The sequence below is a fragment of the Nyctibius grandis genome, chromosome 6 (genome assembly GCF_013368605.1).
Source record: "Nyctibius grandis isolate bNycGra1 chromosome 6, bNycGra1.pri, whole genome shotgun sequence".
Classification (NCBI taxonomy): domain Eukaryota; kingdom Metazoa; phylum Chordata; class Aves; order Nyctibiiformes; family Nyctibiidae; genus Nyctibius; species Nyctibius grandis.
Genome location: NC_090663.1, coordinates 68,349,327 through 68,361,602, shown reverse-complemented (window position 1 = coordinate 68,361,602; position 12,276 = coordinate 68,349,327). Strand labels below are relative to the sequence as shown.

General features: G+C 41.8%; 1 protein-coding gene across 1 annotated transcript in view; it reads right to left on the bottom strand.

Annotated features, from left to right (window-relative positions):
• The window catches only part of PTPN13 (protein tyrosine phosphatase non-receptor type 13), a 127,459-nt gene that overhangs the window by 76,112 nt on the left and 39,071 nt on the right, over window positions 1-12,276 (bottom strand). The window contains exons 5-6 of the mRNA XM_068403265.1: window positions 7,242-7,307; window positions 1,596-1,781 (exon numbers count right to left, since the gene is read on the bottom strand). Of these exons, the coding sequence (XP_068259366.1) occupies window positions 1,596-1,781; window positions 7,242-7,307 (252 nt within the window). The remainder of the gene's footprint in view (window positions 1-1,595; window positions 1,782-7,241; window positions 7,308-12,276) is intronic.

Genomic DNA, 12,276 nt, shown 5'->3' with positions numbered 1-12,276 from the left:
AAGTTAGGTTAAAAAGGTCACTGGCAGAGGAAATCTAGAAGATTACCAAAACTTCAGCCCTGGATAACCGCCAGTAGTCCCATTCCTTCATTAGCAACATGGTATAGGGGACAGGAACACACTTGCTGGATTCAGCTCTCAACTGGATTTCAATACATGCATTTGGGACCGCTATGGCTGTCTTTGGCAGGCTGGTCTAGATTAGTCTGTCACACTAACCTCAGACTCCCTCTGAAAGCCTGCTGACAAGAACAAGATGAGGAAAAGCAGAAAATGTGCTAAGCAGAGAGGGCCATTAAGAACTTGGAGACTAATGACTCACTCTCCACAGTGGCTGTTTCTATAGCTTGTGGCCTGATTTAAGGTTTGGATCTTAATGGCTTCACTGATTAAGGCCTTGTAGGCCTTTATTTCATTGAATCACAGACTAGCTCCACTTGGCAACTACACAAGACTCAAGACATTACAGCGAGGAGCACCGGACTGACAGACATAACCTCACAGACTAGACAATGCTTTATGGAGCTCAGGCTCAGCACTATTTCTGGAGACCTGTCGTAATCAGCTGCTACCAAACACTAGACACATGCAGGGACCTCTCACCTCATGCACATGTTTCCAAACCAGATTTACGAAGAAACTACGTAACAATTAGATCATAACACATTTTTTTTTAAAAAAAGGAAGCATTATCAAGTAAAACATTTTTCTTGCAATTACAGTGCTGTCTTTCCAGACACCAATTTTTACATTGGCATAACCCTTATGAGAATAAAAAAATGGAGTTTCAATGACATAAAACTGGATAAAATTCAGGACCATCATGGGATATCATCTCAGCAATAATAAACTGTTCGGCATTTGTTATAATTATAACTAGAGCACAAGGAAAGCAAGCATTGGCCAGAGAACAGTCTAACAATATTGACAATTTATGGCCTTCCTTTCTACTCAGAGCCTTGAAATTATTTAACTGTTCTGAAGTTATGTTGTAATGGTTCAGGTGAAGGGAAAGGTTGCCTGTCAGGAATAGTAACTTTGCAAGATGAGTTCATGTAGTTTCTTTCACTTCTGAAAACAGTTTAACACATTTGTCATCATTAGACAATAACGTCCTCCACAATTATCATACCCAAGAGCTGAGCAGAAGCGCAAGAGAATTGGCACACCACCTAAAAAGTCCCTCTTCCTGTTAATAAGCAACTCTCCAAAGGTCGAGCATAACTTTAAAAAGGAAAATTCACAGCAATCATTTTTGAAGCATTTCAAGTAGCAACATGTCTAAGGCTTGCCCCAGAGTTCATCATCTTTTTTGTTCTCCTCTTTTTCCCTACTTTTCTTTCAATAAAGACAAAGAGTTCACAAAATTATCTTCCTCAGAAACAACAGACGTGAATGCATATTCCAGGAAAACTGTCAAGTGTACAAACTGTTACAAGGGTAGAGAGGCAATTCTTTCCTTTCAACACTCACCCTTATCAAAATTGCAACATAGTAAAACAAGAGGAAGAATGACTGCAGAGTGACTCTGAATTAGCACCTTTGCTCTCTTTCTGCTCATCTCTATTATTCCTCAAACGCTGACACAGACTTACCCCAGACAGGCTTCCCAGAACCAGTCTGACCAACTGTTTCACATATGAAAAAGAAGGGGCACAGTTACTGTTCCTTATGTGGGCACTGCAAGCATCCAGAACAGTCCTTACAGATACACGGGCATAAATGACATCTTCACACATGCCGAGGAGTATGCTGTTGAGATGATCTCCAAGTTTGATAGGCTAGTGACAAACAAAAACAGGAGGGACAGGAGAAACAGTTTAAATAGTGACTTGTGGTACACACAGAAATAAAAGACATTCAACACAGTAAAACAGCTATTCACCAGACTTATTGCCTACATTATCTGAGCGCCAATTTGAAAGTCACCATCCAGGTGGTGAAAAAATAGCGGTTGTTGATCAAGGGACAGGCATTCAGCATCCAGGTTCGATTCCTACTCTACAACAATCTGGTCCCAAACAAGCTGCCTGATCTGTAAGGTCAGGACACCAACGCTTTCCTTTCTCAGGGCCTTAATGACTAGTGAAAAGGTTCCAAGGAAATTTTCTTTGTGGTTTTTGAACATTCTGCCAGTCACAATCATAAAATTCAATCCTCATTACAATCATTTTGTAACCCTCTGTCCGCTACAGTCATTTTCTACAGTTCCTCACCTCAACAATATTTTGCAGCAGTTGTGTTAGCATTTCCAAAGTCCAGTGACACCACCAAACAACATCAACAAGAAAGTAAGGAATAAAACAGCAAAGCCCCTGGTTAAGTCTCGCAATTACAGGGCCTGGTTGTTGTGGGGGATTTCAACTACCCTGATATTTGCTGGGAGGCCTACTCAGCCAGCCATCCTCAGTCCAGGAGGTTCCTCCAGTGCATTGATGATAACTTTCTGATGCAAATGGTGGATGAGCCAACTAGGAGAGGAGCGCTGCTGGATCTTATCCTCACTAACAAGGAGGGTCTGGTTGAAGAGGTGAAGGTTGAGGGCAGCCTTGGTTGTAGCGACCATGAGATGGTAGAGTTCAGGATCTCATGTGGCAGGAACAGAATAGCTAGCAGAATCACAACCCTGAACTTCAGGAGGGCCAACTTTGGCCTTTTCAAGCAATTGCTAGGGGAAATCCCATGGGACAGGATACTAGAAGGTAAGGGGGCCCAAGATAGTTGGTTAGCGTTCAAGGACTGCTTCTTCCGAGCTCAAGATCAGAGCATCCCAGCAGGTAGGAAGTCAAGGAAGGGGACCAAGAGACCTGCATGGTTGAACAGGGAACTGCTGGGCAAACTCAAGTGGAAGAAGAAGGTGTACAGATCGTGGAAGGAGGGGCTGGCCACTTGGGAGGAATATAAGTCTGTTGTCAGAGGATGTAGGGAGGCAACTAGGAAAGCTAAGGCCTCCTTGGAATTAAACCTGGCAAGAGAGGTCAAGGACAACAGAAAGGGCTTCTTCAAATACATTGCAGCTAAAACCCACACTAGAGGCAATGTAGGCCCACTGATGAATGAGGTGGGGGTCCTGGAGACAGAGGATAAAAAGAAGGCGGAGTTACTGAATGCCTTCTTTGCCTCTGTCTATACTGTTGGAGGCTGTCCTGAGGAGCCCTGGACCCCTGCAGCCTCAGAAGAAGTCAGGATAGAGGAGGAATCTGTCTTGGTAGATGAGGGCTGGGTCAGGGACCAATTAAGCAACCTGGACATCCATAAATCCATGGGCCCTGATGGGATGCACCCACGAGTGCTGAGGGAGCTGGCGGAAGTCATTGCTAGGCCACTCTCCATCATCTTTGCTAAGTCGTGGGCAACGGGAGAGGTGCCTGAGGACTGGAGGAAAGCGAATGTCACTCCAGTCTTCAAAAAGGGCAGGAAGGAGGACCCGGGTAACTATAGACCGGTCAGCCTCACCTCCATCCCCGGAAAGGTGATGGAGCAACTTGTTCTTGGTGCTGTCTCTAGGCACATCAAGGATAGGGGGATCATTAGGGGCACTCAGCATGGCTTCACCAAGGGGAAGTCTTGCTCAACCAACTTGATAGCCTTTTATGAGGATGTTACCCGGTGGATAGATGATGGTAAAGCTGTGGATGTGGTCTATCTCGATTTCAGTAAAGCGTTTGACACGGTCTCCCACAGCATCCTCGCAGCTAAACTGGGGAAGTGTGGTCTGGATGATCGGGTAGTGAGGTGGATTGTAAACTGGCTGAAGGAAAGAAGCCAGAGAGTAGTGGTCAGCGGGACAGAGTCCAGTTGGAGGTCTGTGTCTAGCGGAGTTCCGCAAGGGTCGGTTCTGGGACCAGTTCTATTCAATATATTCATTAATGACTTGGATGAGGGATTAGAGTGTGCTGTCAGCAAGTTCGCTGATGACACAAAACTGGGAGGAGTGGCTGAGATGCCGGAAGGCTGCGCAGCCATTCAGAGAGACCTGGACAGGCTGGAGAGTTGGGCGGGGAGAAATTTAATGAAATATAACAAGGGCAAGTGTAGAGTCCTGCATCTGGGCAAGAACAACCCCATGTACCAGTACAAGTTGGGGACAGAGCTGTTGGAGAGCAGCGTAGGGGAAAGGGACCTGGGGGTCCTAGTGGACAACAGGATGACTATGAGCCAGCAGTGTGCCCTTGTGGCCAAGAAGGCCAATGGCATCCTGGGGTGTATTAGAAGGGGTGTGGTCAGCAGATCGAGAGAGGTTCTCCTCCCCCTCTACTCTGCCCTGGTGAGGCCGCATCTGGAGTATTGTGTCCAGTTCTGGGCCCCTCAGTTCAAGAAGGACAGGGAACTGCTAGAGAGAGTCCAGCGCAGAGCCACGAAGATGATTAAGGGAGTGGAACATCTCCCTTATGAGGAGAGGCTGAGGGAGCTGGGTCTCTTTAGCTTAGAGAAGAGGAGACTGAGGGGTGACCTCATTAATGTTTATAAATATGTAAAGGGCAAGTGTCAAGAGGATGGAGCCAGGCTCTTCTCAGTGACATCCCTTGACAGGACAAGGGGCAATGGGTGCAAGCTGGAGCACAGGAGGTTCCACTTAAATTTGAGGAAAAACTTCTTTACTGTAAGGGTGACTGAACACTGGAACAGGCTGCCCAGAGAGGTTGTGGAGTCTCCTTCTCTGGAGACATTCAAAACCCGCCTGGACGCGTTCCTGTGTGATATGGTCTAGGCAATCCTGCCCCGGCAGGGGGATTGGACTAGATGATCTTTCGAGGTCCCTTCCAATCCCTAACATTCTGTGATTCTGTGATTCTGTGATTCTGTGAAGGAAGCAGAGCTTCATAGTTGCAGGACAACACCCATACCCCCCGCCCACTTTCTGGGCCCCGCACTTCAAGAAAGATGTTGAGATGTTGGAGCGAGTCCAAAGGAGGATGACCAAGCTGGTGAAGGGTCTGGAGCGTCTGACCTACGAGGAACGGCTGAGGGAGCTGGGGTTGTTTAGCCTGGAGAAGAGGAGGCTCAGAGGTGACCTTATTGCAGCCTACAACTACCTGAAGGGAGGTTGTAGTGAAGTGGGAGTTGGCCTCTTCTCCCGGGCAACTAGCGATAGGACAAGAGGACACAGCCTCAAGCTTCGCCAGGGGAGGTTCAGGTTGGACATTAGGAAGAATTTCTTTTCAGAAAGGGTTATTAGACATTGGAATGGGCTGCCCAGGGAGGTGGTAGAGTCACCATCTCTGGATGTGTTTAAGAAAAGACTGGACATGGCACTTAGTGCCATGGTCTAGTTGACAGGGTGGTGTCAGGGCAATGGTTGGACTCGATGATCCCAGAGGTCTCTTCCAACCTGGTTGGTTGATTCTGTGATACCAAATCTAGATTTAATTCTCCTCTACCCCTTCAGTTAATCCAGCACACTGTACATGGAATATCACTCCTCAGGGTATGCAATAGTCAGTGATAACATTTGTTCTCTGATGCCGCAGGCACTTGGGACTTGAGCTTTCTGATCTGCAACCTCCCAAAGTGGGTGGTTACCCACAAAGTACAAGCACTGTCGTGCTTTTTGCATCACAGAACACTTCAAACCATCCCAATCTTCCCTGTATTAGTACTCTTAAACTGTACCATGAAAAAAAAAAAGTATTCTGGACCACCCTGACTTTATTAACATAGGCTTTTCCCATCTATCTGTTTAGCACTTCTAACTAATGTAAAAATCACACTTGTATTCAACCACACTCCCAGCAAAGAAGCAGCTCATTAACCAACACAAGCAGGCAAATATGGAAAAAAAAAATTTAAGAATGGGAAAATCCACACATACAAATTAACACTTAAAAGTAACATCAGACACAGACTGTCCTTTTGCCTCCAATAACTCCACAGGGTTGAGGCACTGCGTGAGAACATCCCAAAACTAAATTCTAGACTTCTGCTCCCCCTTTCTTTCCAGGCATACCTCACCACACTGTCTTTGGAAAAATATTGTTATATCAAAAGGGAGAGTGCTCCTTCCCACTGCATTACTGTGAAACTGTTGCTACAGTCTAATACCAAAAGAAGAAACAAAGAAAAAAGGGACTAAAATTCATGCCTACTTTCTGCTTAACACCTACCTCTGTCTACCTTAAGTCACTCTCCCACTACTGCTTAATACTGTTCCTTTCATCCCCTGCAAGACAGGAGAGCAAAGAAAGGGGAGAGCTGCCTAAGAAAATACTGGAGCTTTTGGGACAGGGACAGTAGGCATTACAAATAAATATCCCTAAAACAGTCATAGTTTCAAGTTTTCTGATTTTGGCATTCAGGCAACTATTTCCAAATCAGTACAACTGAGAACCCAACTACTACTCTGTTAACTATTAGGAACTGAATAGTTTAAATTGCCAAAGAGCCTTCCATAATTTCCTTCCTTACCCTTACACATAACACCAGCTAGTAGGACTGAACTCAAATACGAAACAGAAATAGTTTATCTCCTTGAGCTGCACAATGCTCTGCCAAATCCTGCAACTGCAAGCCCATCATTAAATGCCTTTTTTGATGCATTTCATCTTATTTTCACTCTTTTAGATATTGACTTCTAAAAGTTTAATTTGGAGCAGGGAAGGAGAACCCAGGAAGAGATGAATCATATAATCTTCAGTCAGTTTTGGAAAGACAGTCTAGGACTTCTGCTGGGTGTGTGAAATAACCTCATTGAGCAATAAGATTAGGCTCTAAGCCGTCTGCAACTGTGTCTGCATTGACTGACAAGTCAATACCAAGAGTCTACTCCCTGTTCCAAACAATTCATACCCTTTTTTGGCCATTGTGTAACGTAAGTATCTGTATGTGCCAAGCCCAGACTCACAGAAGTTACGGCAGCATAGACAAGTTGCTTTATTATGAGTAAAGCAACAATGTTATTTAAACATTTGTTTTTATATAAGCCTAAACCAAAACAAATACTTTTCTGCTTAAATTAAGTCAGCAGCTTAAATTGTTGTCTTTCAGCCTGTGACACTACAGGATAGACTAGCCCAGATGTATCTTCATTCAAACTAACAGAAATGTACTATCAGCACCTTCTTTCTGCAAGACACCACCACCACCCTCACACACACTCCACAGGAAAAAGCTCCAAGTATGGGAAAGAAATCTTACTCTTCAGTGTCTCATTATGACACCCTGCCATGTTAACTCAAATGCAAATTCAGTCGAACTATTAAGTCTGAAGCTGCAATATTGAACAAAACCAAATCTAAACTTACCTGACTTTGAGGAACTTCATGGTCAGCTCCCCAAAAGAGTGCCATACCAAGAGAATAAATATGGACCTGTCATAAGACACAAGACATTCGTCAACTCATTGAACAGGACTGGAAACGCAAAGCAGAACTTTAAAAGTAGAACAACTAACTTAACATCATTTTGCCTATATATATTCCTGGTATTTAAGCTCAGTTGTCTCTCAAATTGTTCTCCTCCTTTGCCGTAAGGGTCAGAGAAGCAAATCCTACTGCTATGAAATGTACTGCATCTAACCAGTGCCTCTGTCTTCTCTGTTCAATTTAAACTTTCATCTCACGTTGAAGCCAGAAGTACACGTAATCAATGCAACCAGCCTGGTGTGCGGTACAGACTGCATGGTTGTGTCCAAGGGTCCTTAAAACTTTAGGAGGCAAGGCAGACCTTAAGCAGGACTCAAACAGTGGGCTACTACTGTCAACAGATCCCTAAGACTGGGATCAAAGGGGGGGAAAAAAAAAAGGAATGAACATAAGAGTATCAATGTATAAAGCAGTCACCTTAATCTATTATTGATATTTTAAGATACAAACACATTAGTCATTACAAAACACATTAATCATTACACAGATAATTAACAATTAATATCAACACTAATGACATTAATATATCTTAAACATATTAAGCCCATGAGGACAGGGAACAAAAGCTTTAAATACTGCAGAATTAAGAGCACAAGCACATACTGCCCCTGTAGGTTACTGAAAACAAACCAGGTAAGTGCACAAAAAAAGCAGTTTTTCTGGGCTGTGTAAGTAACATACACTAGTGACAGCTCCTTCTACCAAGTATTATTTAAGTGCTACTTAAAGCAACAAGCTTATTAAATAATTATGCAGGCAATGAACAACAATTACAGGGACAGCAGTAAATTAAAAGTGATTTGCTTAAGTCAGCCTCTTCATTAACTAAAAGCAAAACACCTTACTTAAGTCCTAGGTACATACATTGACAAGATCTGTCCAGACTCAGGTACTTCAAACACAGATTTTTAAAATGTAGGTGTAAATTGAGTGTACAAACGTAATGGGCAGACTCAACAGAACCTATGAAACGATAAAAATAATTTTTTTTCTTCCCATACTAAACACGTAGAGTTGTTGAAAATCACACATCTAGAACTAGCTTAAGGTCATACAAGAGGATTCATCTCTGTACTGAGGAGTCTCTTAGCCTACTCAAGACAACAAAATATATTCTCCAAGATTCAGAGAAAGGATGATGCGTGTTTTTCATTTTAGACCAGATTGCTTGAAAGACATCGTACCATTACTGCACTGTGTCAGGAATTAACCCCAAAACACAAGTATGATGTATTTTTAGATTTCTAATGTAAAACAGAAAAAAGTTTCCTTTTTATGTATTCAGAAGAGCAATGCACAGCTTTGTGACAGGGTAAGGAAGTAATTACTAAATACACTTAGAAGCAACATGTTATTAAAATTGTTCTCGTAAATTCAACATGCTTTATTGATATAAAATTGCAATTCATCGTATTCAGAGAAGCACTTCAATCCTAAACATCTGCCTCTTAAATCTTGTGGGATGGTCTCTGTCTAGCACAGCGTATGAGTCAGCACAGGACAAAGGTTTCCATCAGTATTTGGAAACGATACACCAGATACTGCTGACACACGGTTACTCACTGGTACGGTTCAGTCCAGCTGACTGACAAACACTGAAGATGGAGCAATGGGGTCAGCTGGTGTGCATTCAGACACAGATGTGCAAGGAGGATATTCAGGTAGAGAAAAATAGAGAAACTATGTTTTTCTTTGTGATAAAGCTGGAGCAGAACCATGGAGAATTTATTTGCAATCGTGCTCAGAAGGGAAAATGAGGAGGCAAACTTTGTTGCCAGGGGCATGTTCTGGCATGACCACAGCAGTGTCGTACACAAGTGCAGATGAAACACAGTTTTACGCTAGATGCAAATATGGAGCCAGCACTGTGTACCGAGCACCCATCAGTCTCCTCTCCCAGAAAGCAAGCATTGGCCACCAAAGTACGGTCTCTGTGTTCCACATGAAGAAGAGAATAGGACAGAAGTCACAGACAAGCATCAAGGGTTCTCAGTTAATATCACTGGCCCATTCAACCAGAAACGTTATTTTTCAAATACTGAGAAAATTGTTCCATATCAGGTTTATTACCCATTACCCTTCAAACTGGAACATTAGAAACTCTTCCTTACATACCCAGATATACACAGCTATACAGAAAAAGGTGAATATACTTTCACAGTAATAATACATGTAAAAAAAAAAACATTTTCAGAAAAAAAAAAAACACACACACACAAAAACAAACAAAAAATTTAAACAAAAAAAGCCCCCAACCCCTCCCATCCCCCCAAAATGCAAGAACAGCACTTAAAAAGTCTAATATCAAAACTGTTAATTCTAACCAGAGAAGTGGCTATGGTCCTAAGTCTGTTGGTGTTCAAGAAATGTTTGTACAATGCTCTTAGATATATGATTTAATTTTTGGGTTGCCCTCTGTGGAATCTGGAGTTAAGACTCGATGATCCTCCTGAGTCCCTTCCAGCTCAGGATATTCTATCATTCTATGATTCTAAACTTCAACATAATAGAAGATATTTCCAAAACCAAGAAGTGCACCATCCTCAACAAAAATATTATTGTACAATCATGCAATCAGACCTTTAAACAACAACATGCTACCCTACTAATCTACCTGAAAACAGCTTTCAAAATAAAAGTAAACTGAAACAGCTTGTGACGCAGCACTCCATCAATAGCATTTCAAGCTTTATACTAATTTAAGGAGGTTTTCCTTAAATTAAAGTACAGCATTTCCTTAAATTAAAGTACAGCATTTCAAAGTCACTTGCAAGCCACTACTACATAGAAAACAAAAATGTATCCAGTATATATCAGTTAAACTGATTTTTGGATTTGAATGTAACGCATGCACACATATCATGCAACTCTCTCCTACTTCATACACCTTAACTTCAAAAATCAGACAAATAGTCATATTGCTGCTTGACCAGTGTTTGACAGTTCCCCTTATGAATTTTTAACTGCTTGTTATAGTCTGACAGCCTTACGTTGTGTCACACAGTCAGGGGTGGGGGGGAGCCGGGGGGGAGGAAATAAAATCCCATAACAGTTTATTTACAAGATCATCACTACTTGAGGTTTGTGCAGCGTTACGTCAAGTTCCTTCGTAACAGACAATTCCAGCATGAAAACTAGGCAAAAACCATCTATTGAAAAATTGTGTTGTAAAAAACCAAGAATTTTGCTAATTTCAAATGATCAGTAACTCGAAGTGGTTTTGTACAATACCACCTAATAAGCATTCATATTTAAAATACTATTCTCTCTCTCCAGATGAGGTACCTTTGAATTAGAGGGACATAACATGCATCTCTTAATATGATACTTCTAATATTTTCCACAATATATAAATCAACATTGAATTCATTTCCCAAATTAATCTTTCATTATAATTTTGAACGGCTTCCTTACTCTATTTTCAATAAGCTTGCAGTTCCCTCAGACTTATTTTGTATTCAAATTGACTGTGTGTCTTGGAATCAAAAGGGTATTCATTGACTGACTATCATTTTTTTCTAATATTTATCCTTGAATACACTGTTACTTTGTGTTAGCAACCAAAGTCATAACTCAAGAGACGAATGCAACCCTGTCACTGTCTGTTACAAGGCCTTAAGAAACAAGACATTTTTCTGCCTTCAGCAGCTTTCAGACATGGTCCCATTTCAGAAGAACAACCAAAAAGGAAAACACGAAAGATTTCCAGTAAATTAATTCAGTGAACTACAGCAAGTTGTGACGGAACAGAAAAAGTTCCCAGTCAGCATGTGCAAGGCAAGATCTAAGAACCATGGAGTCAACATATCACGACAAATAACCAGTGTACCATCCAACACACAGTTTAATAATAAATGTAAAGGGAAACAGTCAAAAAAAGAAGGATGCACATATAAGCTATTTATCAGCCCTACTAACTTCAACTAATAAAGCCATAACAGGACAAAAGTTTTTGTACAAAGCTATGTTACAGGTAGCTTTCTCCTTCCTTATAAGCAAGTAAGCAAATAAGCCCAAGAGGAGTGATACATTTGAAGCATTTTACACAAATGTACTATACTGTGTAGTTCCCCACCAGGGAATTATAGACCAGTATTACAGATACTCCAGTCTTTTTTTTTTTCCTGATGCATTATCAAAGATTATTTCTCCATATACTGGTATATACCATTGCCATCATGAAAAGACTTCAATTCTTTGTACACAATGGTACATTTCTAAGAATTCAACTGGGGGGTGGGGGGTGGGGGTGTGTCTCCCATGAGTGAATGCAGGATTAATAACTCACAGATCCCATCTTCAGATTATGGCTGTCCTTCACTGTGCCCAGATATGACTACCACACTGGTAGAACAACTGTGTGATTTACCCACAAGGCTTTAAACTAAGAACAAGAATGGTGGTAGCAAGTTTTCTTCAAATGTTTTTATACCAGCCCAGGCTATCGGAAGTTATTTTTTTTTTCCCCCAGTGTGTGCAAAACACATGCAGAAATCAAGTAGAGTTCAAACACAGGTTAATTCACCTCAAGCCCAAACCCTGAAGCTTCAACCTAATGCTAAAACTGAATACCACAAGCTAAAGGGTTTTATTTAGTTTATACATGACACTATGAGTAATAAAGCCAAAGCTTGTCTATTTCCACATCCAATTGTTTCCCAATGAAAACAGCAACACAGTTGCTGTGGCCTAGAGTCTCAATTTTGTTATCACCTTCCAGCAAGCAAGGTTATACTGATATCATGAAATAAATTCACACAGCCATAATTGGAGAGGATTAATCAGCGCTGCATATGTGCAGAATGCCAATATTTGGTCATTGCCTATCGATATGCTCTGTGCTGGAGTTCACAGGCCACAGTGGTCCCTCTGAGTATTTCCTTCCTAAAGAATAAGAAACACCATAGCATGGCTT